This window comes from Oncorhynchus tshawytscha, linkage group LG05, assembly GCF_018296145.1.
Source record: "Oncorhynchus tshawytscha isolate Ot180627B linkage group LG05, Otsh_v2.0, whole genome shotgun sequence".
Lineage (NCBI taxonomy): Eukaryota > Metazoa > Chordata > Actinopteri > Salmoniformes > Salmonidae > Oncorhynchus > Oncorhynchus tshawytscha.
The window spans coordinates 59,043,882-59,064,472 of record NC_056433.1 but is presented as its reverse complement, the minus strand read 5'-3'; the positions used below and the strand labels follow the sequence as shown (position 1 = coordinate 59,064,472).

General features: G+C 40.8%; 1 protein-coding gene and 1 pseudogene across 2 annotated transcripts; one reads left to right on the top strand and one right to left on the bottom strand.

Moving 5' to 3' along the window:
* Positions 1-969: 969 nt before the first annotated feature.
* On the top strand, positions 970-14,310 carry spata6 (spermatogenesis associated 6). 2 transcript variants are annotated; one of them, XM_042322164.1, is made up of 13 exons: positions 970-1,259; positions 1,653-1,790; positions 1,909-1,957; positions 2,040-2,081; positions 3,243-3,367; positions 3,574-3,660; positions 8,153-8,437; positions 9,362-9,473; positions 9,608-9,652; positions 10,260-10,413; positions 12,045-12,138; positions 12,968-13,050; positions 13,299-14,310. In XM_042322164.1, exons 1-13 carry the CDS (start codon positions 1,167-1,169, stop codon positions 13,453-13,455), a joined length of 1,464 nt encoding a protein of 487 aa, XP_042178098.1. In that variant the 5' UTR covers positions 970-1,166; the 3' UTR covers positions 13,456-14,310. The 2 variants fall into 2 exon arrangements, with proteins under 2 accessions (XP_042178098.1, XP_024277351.1); XM_024421583.2 differs by having other exon boundaries at positions 973-1,259; positions 9,608-9,648; positions 10,256-10,413.
* An 867-nt stretch (positions 14,311-15,177) lies between these two features.
* On the bottom strand, positions 15,178-18,392 carry LOC112251576 (annotated as a pseudogene).
* Positions 18,393-20,591: the final 2,199 nt, after the last annotated feature.

Genomic DNA, 20,591 nt, shown 5'->3' with positions numbered 1-20,591 from the left:
AGATGGTTTGGGATGAGTTGGACCGCAGAGTGAAGGAAAAGCAGCATATGTGGGAACTCCTTCAAGACTGTTTAAAAAATAATAATATTTAGTTAGGCAAGTCAGTTAAGAACAAATTCTTATTTACAATGACAGCCTAACACAGCAATGCTAGGCCAATTGTGCACCACCCTTTGGGACTCCCGATCACATCCAGATGTGATATAGCCTGGATTTGAACCAGGGACTGTAGTGACACCTCATGTACTGACTTAAACCGCTGCGATACTCAGGAGCCAGTTGGAAAAGCATTTCAGGTGAAGCTGGTTGAGAGAATGTCAAGAGTATGCAAAGCTGTCAAGGCAAAGAGTGGTGACTTTGAAGAATCTCAAATATAGAATATATTTGCCTCCTGAGTGGAGCACTGGTGTAAGGCACTGCATCGCAGTGGTAGCTGTGCCAATATATATTCTGGGTTCAAGTCCAGGCTCTGTCGCAGCCTGCTGTGACCGGGAGACCTGTGGGGCGGTGCAAAATTGGCCCAGCGTCGTGAGGGTTTGGCCTGGCAGGGATTGCCTTGTCCCATCACACACTAGAGATTCCTGTGGTGGGCTGGGTGCAGTGCACGCTGACATGGTTGCCAGGTGTCTGGTGTTTCATCTGACACATTGGTGCGGCTGGCATCCAGGCTAAGTGGACATTGTGTCAAGAAGCAGTGCGGCTTGGTTGGGTTGTGTTTCGGAGGACACTCGGCTCTCGACATTTGCCTCTCCTGAGTCTGTACGGGAGTTGCAGTGATGAGACAAGACTGTAACTACCAATTGGATACCATGAAATTGGGGTAAATCTATTGGTTTAACACTTTTTTGGTTACGGCATGATTCCATGTGTGTTATTTCCTAGTTGTGATGTCTTCATTATTATTCTACAGTGTAGAAAATAGTAAAAAGAAAAACCCTTGAATGAGTAGGTGTGTCCAAACTTTTGACTGGTACTGTACATGTTTTTGTTAATTTCAGTTTTTGCTTTCCCCATTTTGAATCAGAAAGTATAATGGATGTATATTATACTCCCGTTGATGGCAGTAATGCAACATATTGTATGCTAACCGCCTTTAAATCCAAAGAAGAAGAAGAATCTCCCCGCTCCCTGTTAGTATTTGGCAGCTATGACAACGAAGTTTGAAAATGGGTGGTTTGACACCTCAGAAGAAGAAGCTCTCCTCCTCTAAAATGTCTCAGAAAGCTCTGAAATGCACCGTGAAAGTTAAAATCCAAGCTGTAAGTACAACCTGATATGTTATTTTCTCTCACTAAGTTTTTACTTGATCCATAATGCTGATACTATATTCGCAAATGAGCTAGCTAAGCTAACCCAAACCGCACACTCAATAATCTTCGCTAGCAAACGTTAGCTTGCTATCCATCTTCCAACCCTCAATATACACACACAAATGCCTAAAACTACTGCAGCCAACTGCTCCCACTGTGCACAAAAGTGAACTCCCAAGCAAAATAGCTAGATCAATAACGTTAGGCTTGCCAGCCCATTGTTGGATTTGTCTTTTAACGTTAGCTAATAATAGCTACGAGCTACGGTAGCAATTTGTTGCACAAAGTAAGCAATTGCTATCTAGCCCAGTAGTGATCTACAATTGATTTGTTTGATTACAGATTACTTGTCCAGGGGTTGTGTTACCCAATCAGGAAGACATATACCTGAGTGTCTGCGTCATGGGACAGTTCAAGAAGACTCTCTGTCTGCCGCCTGCCTTCCCTCTTCTATTCCACGAGAACATGGTATTTGTGAAGGTAAGAAGGATAGAAACACATACTATACCCCGACCCACAACATTGCTTACAGCAACACAAAACAATCATGTTGTCACCGTCAAACTGGCTTTCATATGTTCTTTATCTCCATCTGAAGACGTTCACAGGAGTGGCTGACCCAGGTCACATTGTGGACCTCCTTGAAGGTAGTCATTTTCTCATTTTGAGCCTTTTTGTGATATAATTTTATAACATAAAATATCTTATGTCTCTGTTATCTTCCCATAGCTGACACAACATCCTTTGAACTGATTCAGCTTGTGCCTCCAGGTATGACTTTCCAGAAGAAAAAAATGAAATGTCTTAACAGTTCATGGTTTTTAAGCATGATAGGGACATGCATTTCATAATTTCTAAAAGTAACCTGCTTACAAATCATCTCTTGACTTGTTTTTTTCACAATACCTACACTGAGTCAACAAATCATTAAGACCACCTGCGGAATGCTTTCGGCACCTTGTAGAGTTCATGCCCGACGAATTGAGGCAGTTCTGAGGGCAACTCAATATTAGAAATGTGTTCCTAATGTTTGGTATACTCGGTGTATATTCCCTGCTGTAAATTAGCATGGCTATACAGTACATAGAACAATGGACTAATGAAACAAATACCAAAAACTACACTAAACAAAAATAAACATGTAAACATATTTTTTAAAAACATGTAAAGTGCTGGTTTCATGGGCTGAAATAAGATGCCAGAAATGTTCCATATGCACACAATCTTATTTCGCTAAAGTTTTGTGCACAAATTTGTTTACATCTTTGTTAGTGAGCATTTTATCCTTTGTCAAGATAATCCATCCACATGACAGGTGTGGCATATCAAGAAACTGATTAAACAGCATGATCATTACACAGGTGTAGACCACGTGTAACCACACCAACCCAGGACCTCCACATCTGTCTTGTTCACCTGCGGGATTGTCTGAGGGGTTGGGGCGGGGTGCTCATTCTGATTGGCTGGGCCTGGTTCCCCAGTGGGTGGGTCTATGCCCACCAATGGTTGGTTGCACCCCAGCCCAGTCATGTGGAATACATAGATTAGGGCCTAATGAATTTATTTCAATTGACTGATTTCCTTATATGAACTGTAACTCAGCAAAATCTTTGAAATGGTTGCGTGTTGCCTTTACATTTTTGTTCAGCATATCTTTTTGTATTTCTTTCATTAGTCTATTGTTGATCTAGTCCCAAAATGTTTTGCATGTCAGCAATCCAATGTTGAAGATATATAACGGTATAATGGAAATACAGCCGGTATGATGCATCATATGATGCAAAACGCTGCATCATACCGTCTGTATTTTGAAAGTTATATCTTTAAAACTTGCTTGCTGACATGCAAAACATTTTGGGACTATATCAACAATGGACTAATATTTTTTGTGTGGGGTATTACTTTAAGCTATATATTGCTCTGTGGTTTTAGAGGGGGATATTTTGGCCACTATTGAAGAGAAGACCAGAGAATTCCTCTATCCAGGCCCCAAGCTGACACCTAGAGCCGATGGTCCTGAGAGAGAGATGCTGATGAGGAGATCTATCTGTTTCCCTGTGGGTGCACCACCTCCTCCACATGCTTTGCCATATGTTAAACATCTCCAAAGCCAATTTTCTTCCATTTTGTTTTCTTGAGAATGCAATGATTGTAGATTTTGTGTTTGCAAATTGATCTTGCAAGCGATGTGTTATCTGAAGTCACTCTCTGGTTGGGTTTCCAGCTCCTTGTTAAAGGCTTTTGTTTTCTACTGTCCCCTCAGGGAATCTCTCCTAAAGTGGAGTTTGCAACCATGTCTGTCATTGAGGAATGTGATGGGAAAGATAGCCAGCCTCAGCCTGCCTCCCCTGTAAGTGTGTGTCCTCTCCTTACTGCCCTCATCACACCCAGTGTTTCCGTGTTCACAATGAATTGTGTTCAGTTGAGAGATTTGAATGATACCCAGACAGCCATAGTTAAGAGGAAGGAGATGAGGGTTTCTCATTTAAAGACAAGACAGTGATCTAAATGGTTTTTTGGTTTTAAAGCATGTCTTGTAGCATACAGTGGGGCAAAAAAGTATTTAGTCAGCCACCAATTGTGCAAGTTCTCCCACTTAAAAAGATGAGAGATGCCTGTAATTTTCATCATAGGTACACTTCAACTATGAGAAAAAAAATCCAGAAAATCACATTGTAGAATTTGTAATGAATTTATTTGCAAATTATGGTGGAAAAATAAGTATCCGTTCTCACCTGGCTTCTCCTCACTGTGTCCGTTGGATTTAAAGGGCAAGTTGTGCTCAGTTGCAGAATATTTCCATTTACTTTTCAAACTGAAGATTTGCAGCTCCTTTCAGGATTTGTGTTTCATAACGGGTGCTATCAATTTTTCTAGTGTAATCCGCTTTGATGGCTATACTTTAAAGAGGTATTTGGCAGACAGACTGCAGGAGAGCGAGAGCAAGGTAGTCATCCATTTTCCCCGAGAACTTAAAAGCCCCTGCAGAATCAGACCAAAAAATAGATTTTTTTATTGTTCCAATAACAAATTACAAACCTCAGGCCTTTGAGTATTATCTATCAAGTCAGTGTTGTGAAATGTAGGACCGTTCTCCAGGTGCTGTTACCAGAGCCATTTATTTTAATGGCCATTATTGACAAAATGGCTGGATTTGGATGGGTGTAGGTATTCTGTCGTGACCCCCAAGGAGATGTGAATCAGAGTAAAGTGATAGGGAGAAGCATCATTGATGCTGCCTTTAGCCTTTCTTCATATGACGCTAATGGATACTCAGGATTCTCATTACCCTGGCAGGTTGAGCAATGCACTAAGGCTCCTCTTTTCCACTTTTACAATAGGAACCCTTTAAAATGTCTTGCCCTGTAATGGAGAATTTAGTAATTCTCTTCTCCCTCTGTCTCTTGTATCTAGTCTCTCAGACAGCTGTCTTGTCTATTTCCACTGTTGTCACTCCTTTTTTTGTCTGTGTTTGTGTGCATGTCACTCTTTGTGAAGTCTCATGGTGTGGACTTGACATGGCATTCTTTTTAAATGGGTTTTCTCGACATGACTTGCATCCGTTTGAATGGGTCTCGTTTCTTGTTTTATACGCTACTTGTGGCTCAGGCTTTGTTGTTTCAAGGACACCCTGCTTTATCACCCATTACCAATACCACCAGGCCCACTAATCATATCAGACAAGCACAACTCATGGTGGAAAATGGGCCTTTTGTGTTTAACCAAAAAAGAGCCCTACAATAATTGGGAAAAATCTACTTAGTTTCATTTCATTATCAGTCCACTCCAAATGGCAATCTCAATCAGGATTTATTTATTCCATTTCCTAAAAATGTGTTAATATGCCAGGATGTCCCAATTAGCATTTCAATTATATTTATTATACAACCATGTAATGCTATTATTAGTCTGAAGCTGGCCATCAAATAACATAAATTACATATTTATCTGGGCATTGCCCACAGAAACTAAGATATTGCTTCTCAGAATTATGTTGTTAGCAACCATTAGAATCATTGAAGACATTTTGCAACCAAGGTGATATCCAAGCACAGAGGTGTTTTTTACATTGCATAGTTTTAATGGAGGGAATGGAGGGAAATGGAGGGACATTTTTTCCTAATATAGCAATTTGTGCTTTTTGTCCCCCCACTTTATCTGAAATCACCATCACCTACTGATTAACTTGTCAGTTTTGCAGATTCAAATTGTTTTGAGCTCGTACTGTGTCAGTAATTATCTTTAGAAAGTAGCATTGCATTCAATATAATGCAGCTTTTTTTTTTACCCCGTCTCAAAAGTGAATGGTTTGGAACTTTAAGGAGAGCTTTTCCCACTCTGATAATGAATGTGACCATGCGCAGCTCACAAAAATGATTGCTTACCTTTATGAAATTACTCTGTTCATGTAAAAATGACCAAATATATACACTGACTGTTTTAAAGCAAAATGACCAAAAGGATTTACTTATGGTGACCAATCTAAATAAAATCTGAATGATTGGGGTTTTCAATCAGCAGCTGGATGTTAGTTGTGTCCACTCCGGTAGGCTAAAATCCAATTTTCTACAGGGCATTTGGTAACATTGACCCAGCAAATTACATTGGAGGTCACTCAACTACTAAAGCCTATGATTTGACATTGTGAAAGACATTTTACAAGCATCTGAATGCTGAAGGTGTCATGCAGATGTACAAATAGCCTATTAGAACAGGGATAGGCCTACCTCTCGTTGGCCTGAGCAGCTGTCTCCCACACTGTGTGCAGTTGTTAACCAGTTAAATGTAATCTACGTAATCCCCAAAAGTACTTATTTATCATTAGAGGGCCATAAACAATAACTAGTAATGCTGCATACTCAAAGGTTAAAATCTTACCTTTCTGGTTAAAAAAACAAGTTATAAATTGGTGGTCACTTTTGAGGACACGGGCTCAAGTACGCAGTACAAATATGAAATCTTTTATGTATTTCCTATTCAACAAAACTGTATAAGGCTTGAAATGACAAGCGTTCTACATATAGCATTGTCAAGTGATAAAATGGCTAAGATTTCACCATATAACTGTAAAATACATTTATGTTTAGTGTTAGAGAAAATGGGCATATTTTCAAAAGGTCTTTCTTGATCAAAACATCTGCCCCCTTCACTGTGAATGTCTCACAGAGCTCTTGCTTGGCTTCCTGAACTCGTTAGGAACTCGCCTTTTGTCTCATATTAATCTATGACAAACGTAAAGTGTTTTTTGTTTAAAATCTATTAATTATTTTAGATTAATGGCTATAAATTGATCTCTGAATGTGCAACTGTGATGAAACCACTTTATTATTAACCCTTTATTTTTACCAGGTAAGTTGACTGAGAACCCATTCACATTTACAGCAATGACCTGTGGAATAGTTACAAGGGAGAGTAGAGGGTATGATTGAGCCAATTGGAAGCTGGGGATTAGGTGGCCAGGTTGGATGGGAAGCGTCGCTGTACAGCTATTTTCAGGTCTCTCAAAATATATTAGATCGGTTTCAAGTCCGGGCTCTGGCTGGTTCACTCAAGTACATTCAGAGACTTGTCCCGAAGCCACTCCGACATTGTCTTTGCTCTGTGCTTAGGGTCTTTGTCCTGTTGGAAGGTGAACCTTCGCCCCAGTCTGAGGTCCTAACCTGCTCCAGAGTGCTTTTCATCAAGGATCTCTCTATACGTTGTTCGCTTCAGCTTTCCCTCCATCCTGACTAGTCTCCCAGTCGCTGCTAAATAACATCCCCACAGCATGATGTTGCCACCACCATGCTTCGCCGTAGGTATGGTATTGGCCAGGTGATGAGTGGTGCCCGGTTTCCTCCAGATGTGACGCTTGGTATTCAGGCTAAAGACTTCCATCTTGGTTTCATTAGACCAGAGAATCTTGTTTCTCATGGTCTGAGAGTCTTTTAGGTGCCTTTTGGCAAACTCCAAGCGGGCTGCTGTTCCTTTTACTGAGGAGCAGCTTCTGTCTGGCCACTACAATAAAGGCCTGATTGGTGGAGTGCTACAGAGATGGTTGTCCTTCTGGAAGGTTCTCCCATCTCCACAGAAGAACTCTAGATGTCTGTCAAGAGTGACCATTGGGTTCTTGGTCACCTCCCTGACCAAGGCCCTTCTCCCCCAATTGCTCAGCTCTAGGAATAGTGTTGATGGTTCCATAATTCTTCTATTTAAGAATGGAGGCAACTGTGTTCTTGGGAACCTTCAATGCTGCAGAAATGTTTTGATACCCTTCCCTAGATCGGTGTCTCGACACAATCCTGTCTCGGAGCTCTATGGACAATTCCTTCGACCTCATGTCTTGGCTTTTGCTCTGACATGCACTGTCAACTGTGGGACCTTATAGACAGGTGTGTTCCTTTCCAAATCATGTCCAATCAATTGAATTTGCCACAGGTGGACTCCATTCAAGTTTGTAGAAATATCTCAATGATGATCAATGGAAACAGGAAGCACCTGAGCTCAATTTCGAGTCTCATAGCAAAGGATAAGAACTTATGTAAATATGGTATCTGTTTTTTAAATTTGTAATACATTAACAAAAATGTCTACAACCTGTTTTTGATTTGTAATTATGGGGTGTTGTGTGTAGATTGAGGATAAGAAAGGGAATTTGTATACATTTTAGAATAAGGCTGTAACGCAACAAAGTGGAAAAAGTGAAGGGATGAACTGTATGTTTTATCAATAAACAAACAAATCAACCACAATATTTGAAATATCAAGAAGTAGCTTATTTGTGCAATTGCAGTATACAGCCTAGTTGCAGTTGTGGTCACATGATTCTTGTGGACTCCAACCTGTTGCCTCTCCCTTTGCAGCCGTGTTGTAGACCATCCCCAGCCAAACAGTCCCCAGCAAGGCGTAGACCAGTCAGAGGGGCTGTTGGGAGCCCTAGACAGACACTGAAAGGGAATGATCTGAGTCTGATTGGTCCATCCAGTGGTTATGAGCAGCCCACTGTGGCCTCCCAGGCTCGTGCTCTCTCTCCCTACACCCACCGCAGGATGTGCCAACTGTCTGAGGAAGCCAGGCAGAGACTCAGCTACCTCCAACTTGGGCCCTACAAGTTCAAGAAGGAAACAGAGGCCCAGATCCCCTTTGTGGTTGGTGTTTACATCTCTTTCTCTCTGACTGTGTTTGTCTATGTGTGTAGATATATAGCCCAGTTTTCAATGTCCTATTATCTTACAACTCAGTTAGGCTATTCCATCAGCACTTATTTCATTCACTCTCTTTCTTTAAGGATCTCTATAAGTATAAATAGTTTGCCCTTGTTTGCTGCAAACATTGTAAATGTACCAGGTTTGAAGGATATGGATATCTTTTCATAGGGAGGTTATTGCTATGATCAAAGCCAATAGATGCCAAGCCCCTGGGCATGGCTTGAGAACAACTGGAAGGCCTTTCACTGGCTCCTCCTGTTTCTGTTTGATTGTTAATTTAAATAACATCCAGTTCCTGAGGTGTAAATATCAAAGCTGTCATGTCATTAAAGTTAAGATTGGGATTTAGCTGTGATATCAGTGTGGCATTTTCCAGCAATGCAGCCTTTAAAAAGAGAGCGTTTTACAGAGGAAATCCCGGGGCTACAATTAACCTAGGTAATTAAGAGTCAGACCTTGATTAACAAGTAGTTACCTATTGAAGTAGCTGAGCCCTGCACTGAATGCATGATCAATGTGTGTTTAAAGCCTGCATTGCACACATACTGTATGTGGAAGCAAATAGCTAATTTCCTCAGTGCGTGTGATGATATTCATGTTTAATTGAAGAGTGTGGGGTTCAGTTGACACATCAGCAGCTGAATAGAGGTTGAGTTAGTGGTGTCGGTCAGCCTAAAAAGTTTCTCTCTTTGGTTGAACCTTTTTCTAGTCTTTATATAGAGTGATTAACTCTGGAATGAAAGATAAATATAGCAGGTGAAATGAGCTCCCTACGTGTCATTACATGCTGCTTGGTTAGCACCTCTATTATTACTCTAATAATGACTGACTTTAGCTGATTGTTTTGTCTTTTATATGCTACAGGTCACCAGTACTCGGAGTGTCTCCATGATTGAGACTCCTTCATCTTGTCTCTCCTCTAAAATAAGCCTTCCCCACAGCAGGTCCACCAGCTTTGCTCTAGACCCCTTAGGAGGTGAGTAATTATGTGTAGGAGTATCTGTGTTGGTGGATGTAAATACATTGTCTTTTTTGATATACCTGACTAACTTCTAGATTACAACTTTTGCACTGTATGGTACAGTACTGTTGTTCTTATTTTCTCCTTAGATGTCTCTCTCCTTGGCAGCTATAGACCAAAGCCTGTTAAAGTAAGTCAATATATATATGTGTAATATTGTCTTTCATGTTATATATATATATATTTTTTTTTGAAAGGAATGGAAATAAATGGTATTTCAAATACTGCATGTCTTCATGTTATTAAAGGTCCAATGCAGCTGTTTTTATCTCAATATCAAATCATTTCTGGGTAACAATTAAGTACCTTACTGGGATTGTTTTTAAATTAAAATGGTCAAAAAGAAACAAAAATAGCTTCTTAGCAAAGAGCAATTTCTCAAATAAGAATTTTGCAAGGACTTTTCTGGGAGTGGTCTGAGTGGGGAGGGGAATACTAGCTGTTATTGGCAGGGAGGTTTGGAACGCGCTTCTTGGTCTATTAACTCATTTACCGCCTGGTGATGTCAACAGGCTGACCTAAAAAGGCCGAAATTTCAGGAAATCTTTTCAAACAGCTTACACTAAAAGGAGTATTATCATAATTTTCACAATTTCACAGTATTATTCCAACCTCGTAGTGTGGAAATGTATATAAAACACATAAAAATCACGTTTTTTTAATGCACTGGGCTTTTTAGGAGAGATAATGCAGTGTGTTAAACAGTGCTGATCATAGGTTTTCTTGTCTTTCTCCAGGTAGGCACTGGCTGTCTGAAGACTCAGAAATCACCAGGGAAGTCTTCCAGACAGGACTGTTCCAGAACCACAGCCAGGATGGCCCTGGCTGCCCAGTCCTCTACCCCAGTGTGTGGCCCGAGGAGTCCCCTGCTCAGCCGCTCCTCCCTCAGAGAGCGGTAACAACACACCCGCTACTGGAACACAGTTCAACACGTATTTTTCTGTCCTGGCCTCCTGTGGGGTTTTTACTATTTTAGTTTCCCACACAACAGTCCTCCTGAGATAAAGTTAGATAATAAGGAGCATAATTAAAGTCCCTGCTAATGACTTGGTGTTTTGTCTCTTCCGTCCCCTGAGTAGTTTGTGCAGATCACCAATGACAAGATTTGAAGCTGTGTGTCATTGGGTATCTTCTTTAGCTTAATCTCTATGGTTTTTCTCCCAGATGAGTAAAAAGGGGAAGAAAATACGTTTTTGGTAGAATTTGACTAGACCTTGTCATGCTCGGAGCTCAGCTATTTGTGTTTGCTCAAAAGATGTTGAAAGGATTGCGGGAGAAACTACCTCTCCCATATTTCCAATTATATGGTATTGACCATTTGGACCTCATGAGAACCTGGCCAGATACAACAGACTTTGTACTTGTAATCTTTATTTTGATAACACTCGACAGCCAAGATGAATATCCCCCTCTCTCAAATGACAGGATCTGATGTCTTGTCATGTTTGTTCATTACTTAAAAGAAAAAAAGGATCCCTGAGAAAACAAGGGAAAATGGTATTGATTGTGTTTCAGCAAGACCGAATGCATTTGACCTGACGCACACTTTAATAAATTCTGAGAGACCCTGTCATTGATCTGAACAGCTGCGAGCTAAACCAACAAATGTTTGGTTGTTTGTTACGCCACCTCCCTTTTTTCAGTTCATAAGTAAACATTAAAATCAATAGGCAATTTTAAACTGGAAAGTAAATTGTAGGAAATGAATGATGCTTCCCTCAATTGAAAACGCGACAGAAGTCACAGTGCTGGAGATTAAGCTGGGTTTTGTAGATTCTGACAACGGGAGAAGGAGCACGTCTTGTGGAAGTCTTTGATGGAAAAGCAAATGATAGATCCTTACATCAACTTTGCCCTCCACCCTCAGTCTATTTATGTTGTGATGGTTTGTCCTTTATGACTATCTGTCTGAAGCAGCGACTACATTTAGCTGTTTAAAGATAAAAGCAGCACCAAATGGCAAGACGGCACGTCTCCCTTACCAATCAGATGTGAATTGGAAGTAATACAGAACTTAGAAGTATTTGTCTTTTGTAAGCCTCTTATTTTATATTGCCCCTTTTCCAGTTACGGACAGCAATACTTTTATGTTGTGCTAAAAAAACAAGTCTGTCCCTAGACTAATAGACGGTATTCTAACTGTTGACATACCACTGTTTTAGGATCAGAACACAGAATCCAATCACACTCTTTTAGAAGAGTTGAATTCAAAGAAATGTGAAACATTCAAAGCCTCAATAAAATAGAGTAGTTACCTACATGCTACAATGGGTACATTTTAGCTGTTTTTTTTATTTATTGCGGTATGTCTTTTGTCTACATGTTTTATGCCTGTTTTATATCCACTGATATTTTTATCCCAGGACTTGGCATACAGCACAGCCTAGTGGAGAATAGAATACATAGATTACGTTCTTTTTTTTGTCGTTAAATATTGTAGATACATTTAGATTTGGTTTCCTGCTTACCATAATGTTACATACTTTGTTGTGTGAAGGGGATGTGACTGTAATGTCATTATTCTAGGTTCCATAGTAGTGAGTCCAGTCCGTCTAAGGAGATCCACAGTCGAGTCCAGAAGATTCTCCACACCCATTCTACTGACAGGAAACTACACTTTGTGAGTAATGTATGACCTTTTAGGATAGACAAAGCATAGGCCCCTACTGATATTGACAGATCAATGCCTAAGACACATTTATAATATGGAGCTTGGAACACTTCTGTTGGTTATGAAGATTAATTTGCATGTTATGGAACATTAGTTTTGCACTACATCTTTGTCTAGGCACACTTTGATTTTACTCATTTGGTGAGCTGAACTTCCTCTCACCTCTACATTTTTGTTCCCCATTTTCTTTTAAATTTAAAGCCTTGAAATACCTGTTCGGCTCGGTTTACCTCAAATGGGAAAAGCTGTCGAGTTGGCAGGTGTTGTTAATAAGACGTATCACTTCCCACCCTTTGCTGTTTGAAATATCCTGATGGCGAAACCAAAGGGAAATCTGTTTAATTACCCTAAAGCTGTCTGAAAGCGGCTATGAAATAAAAGGGAGACGGGGTTCTGTGGGTGGGAGATCTTCAGGCAGTAAGCTTCTGTTAAGGGCTCATCTTCTCCAGCACAAAAATAGAGAAGGTACCAAGGAGCCTCAGCATGGTGCCAACAGCTACATGACTGAAGCAGAGCTTCAAGAGGAAGAGATGCTTAATCCACACATAATGAAAAGGGAACACTGAGGGGGATTTACTTAAGAGAATGAAATCAAACAACTAAAAGAGCTTGACTTTAAATAGGATATTTTGAATTATAGTAAACAGTGCTATATTTTTGGGGTTTGTGCAATTAATTGATTCGCTAATGTCACGTCACACACTTGGAGTGCATAATTAGTTAATTTTTTCAGTAATGCTCAATAATTGTAACAAACAAAATATTTGTATATTTTCAGGACGAGGATGGGTGTTCGGCTAAGCGGGGGCCTCCGCTCTCCTGTGAAGACTCTTTATGTGACAGCCAGGCTTTCCAGGACAGGTACACGCTCTAGGCCTGTCATAATACTTTGAAACACCTAATCACTGACATCTTCATAATAACCAGAAAGTTTTCCCACAGACCATCTTTCTGCTGTTTTAACAATATATATTTATGTAGCAATTAATCCAGTATTATTTGTACGTTAGTTATCTTCAAACAATAATTAGAACGATGTGCATTAATGACCTGTACTGTAGCATTAATGTTCTTAACCTGAGGCTTTTTCTGATGTCCTCCCGCTGCAGGGACACTCCTGGAGAGACATCTGTCCACCTGGACAATGGGACATTCTGGAGCAGGCAGGTTGCCTGCTACACAGGGAAACCCCACAGGGCTGTGTTTGAGGACAGTCTGGGACTCATCTACAAGAACATGTACAGGAGGGCCTTGAGCACCACCTGAGACCTACACTATTATTGCTTCAGACACCTGGCTGGGTTCCAATTATGACTGGTGGTACTTGATTGCTAAGATGAAGGAACACTGACCCTGTGCTATACCATAACCAAAGAGTTTGTCATATGTGCCCTGGTTACACTGATTTTAGCTCATTTAGAGTTACATGTGTGCACTATTTACAATTTTCCATATTTTTGTACTAAGAATGTTTATCTAAACTGATTTAATGACTACTTTTTCAAAATATCTTTCCTGTCCATCTTGTGGATTTGGTGTACTCATTCTCTGGGTAGAAACTGGTTGAGCAGATGTTAATTCATTTGATCTCTTTATGTGGATTTGTACCCTTAGACACACAAAAAAATATCTTTCATGTTCCAGCAAATGTACACATAATGGAAAGGGTTGCAGAGAATAGCTTTTGTAAAACAGTCCATTTGGGCACAATGCAGCTCATTCAACTCAATTGGCTTATTGGGATGAAGACAAAGTACAGTTGACCAATGGCTTAAGGTGGTTTTGTTCAATAAATCATTGGAAAGTTGAAAAAATTAGTGCTTGAACAAAGTATGTCCGGTGATCCTAAAATATCAATTCATATTGGATATGTCAGGGAAAAGTATGAATAGTTCCCAAGCCTCTTCAGCTTGACTTAAGTATACTAAATGGGGAAACTCCTAACAAGTATAGCAATGGTGGCTATGCATAATATATTTGAAATCTTGATTTCCATTGTTTATGGCCATTAATGTAAAAAGGCCCAGTGCTGTCAAACATGTTTCATATATTGAACAAAAATGCAACATGTAAAGTGTTGGTCCCATGTTTCATGAGCTGAAATTAAAGATCCCTGAAATGTTCCATATGCACAAAAAGCTTGTTTCTTTCAAATGTTAAGCATTTCTCCTTTGCCAAGATAAGCCATCCAGCAGCTGACTAAACAGCATGATCATTACACTGGGGACAAAAGGCCACTATAATGGAGTTGTCACAACAATGCCACAGATGTCTCAAGTTGAGTGAGCGTGCAATTGGCATGCTGACTACAGGAATGTCCACCAGAGCTGCTGCCAGAGAATTTGTTAATTTCTCTACCATAAGTCGTCTCCAATGTCATTTTAGAGAATATGTCCGGCTGACGTCAACATTGAGGAGTGCCCCATGGTAGCAGTGGTATTATGGTATGGGCAGGCAGAAGCTGATGGCAATTTGGATGCACAAAAATACCGTGACGAGATCCTGAGGCCCATTTTTTTAACGGTGTCTGGCTAAAGGATCCCCACTTATGTGAAATACATAGATTAGGGCCTTATTCATTTAACTCAGTAAAAATCTATGAAATTGTTACATGTTTATTTTGTTGAGTATATATCCACACTGCATTTGGAATGAAATTGTGATAATGCCCTTAGTGCGTGCTGTTTGAAAATACATTTCAGCCCGTTTTGGTGGGATGGAGTTTTGGCCTGCCAGGCAGTAAATTAGTTCCAAACCTCTGCCAATAACAGCTAGTTTTCAATTTTCCCCCTCCCCACTTAGGATTGTCTGGGAGTAGTCTGACAATTATTGCTTGAGAAATTGCTATGAAGAGATTTGTTTTCAATTAAAATGATACAAAAAATAAAACAATCACAGTAAGGTACTTTATTGTTTCCCAATAATGTGATAAAGATTTTTTTAAACTTTGAATTACAAAGTCATAAAATCTGTTGATACATAGTTCGTGTTAATAAAACATTTAACAGATGCATCGACACTCAGACACTAAAAATGGTACTGTGTGTTTAACAGGTTTCATTCAGGCATTAACATATAATGGTCTCAATTCAGTCACTCACTTTCTGAACTTATTATTCTTCTTGCCAGCACCAATGGCTGCTTTTTCTGTCATGATCTGTTGGTATTTCTTCTCGTTTCTGTTGAGGTTAAAGGGAAAGTATAAGCCCTTCAAGTAGTTCATATCAAATATTTATTGTCAATTGTTATGCATTTCCATACACTATGCCAAAAACATAGTTTCAGACATGATATGAACTAATACTGTACATGACAAAGATCAAATGAAACTTACTGTCTGAACTCTGCATCAGCAAACAACTCCACCACCATGGTTCTCTTCCGGTCTTTCTTCAGGACACGGGAATGATAGAAGTCCACAGGGCTTTCTACTACTGTAGCAACATGGGACAAAGACATTCAAGCACAAAAAGGTTAAAATAGTTCCAAAATAAAAAGTACATTGTAAATCCTTACAGTAATTCTAGCTAAGAGTAGTGAAGAATAGTTGCTCAACATTTTTCCCCCCATAGCATTGAACACAACATATGGAGCACTGGGAAAATCAAGCACAGTTGAGGGTTAGATGATTACTGACCTGGAAATACTTGGGGAATCCATCTCTATCGTTCTTCTTGTAAAACCACTTAGGGTCCAGTGCTCCACGCATTTTCAGTGCTTTGAGGTCACCCTTTAATTACTCTTGTCATTTCAGGAGCCCGCATGTTAAACCACCTGGCTCCAGTTGTCAAGTCCTTCTCCTCCTGAGCATGGCAAGCCAAGGAGGAAACATGCCAGTCAATGAGTGAACAAAAATTGCTAAATGTAGTAAAAATATAACTTCTCCTTGTATCACACTACTTCCTTTTCTAAATTAATAAACAAGGTTACATGGACTTGTATTCACTTTGCGCTTCAGTTTCACAGCCTGTTTGGACTCCCTGTATGGAGGCACAGCATCTTTCTTCTCAAGCTCTGGGCCAATAACACTTTTCTTCATCAACTGCCAACAGAAAAAAATAATCACAATGTAGAAGCAGAAAATCTGAAAAACGCAGAAATCCGTGGCAGTCAAAGGGTTGAAATTCATGAAAAACTTCCTCTCGTTATTGAATTACCTAGCCTTGCATAACTGCACAATTCATTACCAATTCTACGCCATATATCACCTTCAAAACAAAATCAATGAAAGTTATTTACCACATCTTGGCTCTTCTGTTCCTTTAGTTTTTTCAGGGAGTTAGAGACAGTCTTTGATTTGCTGCCATCAAAATTGATGTATAATCCCCCAAGCTCCTTCACTCTCAGGCCCGGGTCAATGCGGCTGGACAAGTCTTTCCTATAACAGATTGTCTCAAATAATTACCCGGGAGAGGAAGCATTGTCTAGTCTCCAACTGGTTCGCTCTTGATATGTTAATGAAAATGAATGTGAAAAGTCTTTATACGTGCTTGGCATTGCAATTCAATATTTGAGTAAATAGCTTGAGATTTGAAAAAAAAAAAAAAAATCCTGCTATCCATTTTGACTAAAAATGGCAGTGTAGCCCTATCAACTTATAGCCATTTTTAAATGCACAGATGACATGATCATGAACAACAAAAAAACAGATACTTACAATTGTGGATTTCTGCTTGTGAAGAGGACTTGTGCATCTTTATCATAGTCTCCCTCCTGATCAACACATTCTTCCTGATCTTGCCTCCGTGCCACCAGCAGTGTCCCCCTCCTTTTCCTTCTCATCCTCGTAGTACAGTTCATCTGACTGAAGGCCAGGCCGGGTGTCTATGACAAACAGGCCATCAGGAGCCGAGGACTGAGCAGCAGCAACTTGAGGTCTGGATGGGTCTGCATCCTCTTCATCCTCTATACAGACAGCTTCCTATTCACCATCAGGACCATCCCCTTCCTCCTCAGAATGCTGGCTATTGTCATCCTCTTCATCACTGCTTTCCAGTAAACTGATCACGCCAGATTTCTGTATAATGACCGTGTCTCTGGGCTCCTCTAGCTTGTCAGCGTCAGATACACTGACCTTCAGGTTCTGGATAGAGGTCACCAAAATGGTCTCTGTGATGTGAGGGGCTTCATCTTGATCAGCCCTTTCATTCTCAGTTACTATTGTGCTGCTCACATCCATAGTCTCCTCACTAGGCACTGCCTTACATTCCTGGCTGTCTACCTCCGATGGAGGACCTGTGTGGGGGTTTACATCTATGGCCTTTTCCTCAGACACCACTATAACAGGGGACATTGCATTTTCACACTCCGTTACTTTTACTGTATGATCGAGAGAGACTTGCGCATCAGCTGGTGTTATCGACTCCTGTTCTATTATCACTGGGGCGTCCGTATCTGCTGCATCCTCAGTGGACAGCTCCCTCTGCTGGTCTTCTGATTCCACTGCAGGCTCACAGAGGGCCTCAGCCATCTCTGCATCAGCACCCTCACAGACTGCTACTCTGACTTCAGCCTCTGCTGGGATCACCTTCTCATCTTTTAGGATGTTTTGCTGAGCAGGGACATCCGCCTCAGAGGTATTCTTCTCTGGCTCTTCACGGTTGGTTGTCTCAACGAACTCCTGTTGAACACTAGTGACCTCTGCATCCTGAGAGACTGTCACACTTCCAGTTTGCTCCAGAGCAGATTTTGGAACTTGGATGGGCTCTGGCTCATCCATCACTACATCCTGATCCTCAAGGATTATCTTTTCTTCACCCACTTCTATCACGGAGCAGTATGGATCAGTGTTGATTGCGTCCTCTAATTGATGGTCCTCTGACACACTATCCTCTGCAAACTCAGATAACCTCACCTTATCTGACTAGCATATGGATTTCTCAACTAGTATATCCAGGGCCTTGGCTGTTAGCCCGGGTAAGTGGAGCTGCCCTGGAACTGCGGTTGGATCCAGTGCGACTACTACAGGGGGTGCCCCTGCCTCTCACCGAGCTACACAGAGGGATATACACATCAGTCTGGTCAGACTCAGTGTCCATTACAGTGGTGCATGTCCGTTTAGGAACAGGCCACCTACGAGTGGACCTCCTGGGAGTCATACTTGGCCCAGACTCAAAGCCCTGAGTCACAAGTCTGGAGGTCACAGGGAACTGCTTTAACCACACCTCTGCTTCTCCTGTGAAGTAGAGGGGACTTGGAGCCATCGGTGGTTTCCGCTAAATGCATGGGGATAGCATCAACAAACCAACCCGTGCTGCTTCTGGTAGCTCTACGCACCGTGGACGTCTGAGCAGAGACAAGACTCAGGATCTAAAAACTCAGTGTCCTCAGTATGATACTTTGAAGTAGTCCTTGTGCTCCTGGTCATGCTGGTCTGGAAGTCAAGAACCTTGGACTCAAGACACCACTGAGCTGCAATAATTATTATGGTCCTGTTTGGCAGTCTTTGAGAACAGTCTTACTGGGGGCTCAGTGAATGTTTGGTCCTCTGTAGCCAGACACTGAGGAGCCAGACACTGAGGAGGAACAAGAGTCTACCTCAGACACATTCTCTTCCTTTATTGCGTCAGGCTGCGCCCTGCCTGTGGCTATCCTTCGGCCCCTGCGAGCTGGCTGTTTGTCGGGTATAACCTCCATATCTGATACAATAGAACAGCAGGACTCAGACTCATCAGCTTCATGGGTGGAGTCTACCTGGTTAGCAAAGTGTGACGTTTGGACGCCCTGGTCTTCCTCTTCACGGTGGAACTCTGGGCCTCAGAGGGAACATCGTGCTGGGAGTCACTGGTCACAGACTGGGTTGCAGTCTCCCTTTAAATCAGCCATCCTCCTGGTTCTCCGAGTGGACGCTGGAGTGGCCTGTGGCGAAATGTCAATCCCAGTACTTCAGAACTATGAGACAAAACACTTTATATAAGCAAAGCAATCTCTGGCATGATGAATCTGTTGAAAACAGTAGGGTGTAGTTGTGTTGTTGACAGTGGAGCAGTGTTAAAAACGAATCAACTTATCAAGACATTGATTAGCAAGCTGGCTATTTGAGTCAGGTGTGTCAGTAACCACAGAGTTCATCCAGTGTTTTTAACCTCTCTTGGGTAGGGGGTAGTATTTTGAAGTTTGGATGAGAAACTTGCCCAAAGTAAACAGCCTGTTACTCAGGCCCAGAAGCTAGGATATGCATAGTAGTATTGGATAAAAAACACTGAAGTTTCTAAAACTGTTAAAATAATGTCTGTGAGTATAACAGAACTGATATGGCAGGCAAAAACTAGAGGAAAATCCATCCAGGAAGTGGGATTTTGTTACGTGAGTTGTTTTCCATTGAATGCCTATTGACTATGTTATGATTTAGGGCCTAGATTCCAGTTCCTATGGCTTCCACTAGATGTCTGTCTTTAGACATGCTTTCAGGCTTATATTTTGAAAATGACAAGTAAAAATACCTTTTGGTCAGAGGACAGAGGAAGAATGCAGAGCTGCTTTGCGCGCGTGACCGATAGCGTGCTGTTCGTTGTTTTTCCTTTCTATTGAAAACGCTATTGTCCGGTTGAAATGTTATTGATTATTTAGACAATAGACAACCTGAGGATTAATTATAAACAATGTTTGACATGTTTCGACGAACTTTACCAGTACTATTAGGATGTATTTGTCTGCATGTTTTGACCACCCTGGGGCCAGTGGATTACTGAACAAAACGCACCAACAAAACTGAGTTTTTGGGACAGAGGAACTTGATCGAACAAAACAAACATTTATTGTGTAACAGGGAGTCTTGTTAGTGCAACCATATGAAGATCATCAAAGGTAAGTGATTCATTTTATCGCTATTTCTGACTTTTGTGACTCCTCTATTTGGCTGGAAAATGTTTGTATGCTTTTGTAAGCGGGGCGCCGTCCTCAGATAATCGCATGGTATGCTTTCACCGTAAAGCCTTTTTGAAATCTGACACAGCGGCTGGATTAACAAGAAGTTAATCTTTAAGCCGATGTATAACACTTGTATATTTTATGAATGATTATAAAGAGTATTTCTGTATTTTGAATTTGGCGCTCTGCAATGTCACCGAATGTTGGCCAGGTGGGACGGTAGCGTTCCACAAGAAGTTTTAAAGTCCTACCATATATATATATATATATATATATAAAGTGTGTGAAGTTCATAATTTATTTAGTCTGTAGTCTAATAAACTGCATGCTTTCCGGTGTGGTAGTGAGAGGCCCACACAACATATCGCTTGACTCCCAAGTCTACTTTGATAGGATTCTTCTTATATCAATATTTGGGCATAAAAGCACTTTCACTGCCATTTCTCTCATAATTAATTTTACCAACACAAAGATCCCACCATTTCAAACATTGATGGCATTTTATCAAATTGTACTGACATTTATATATATAT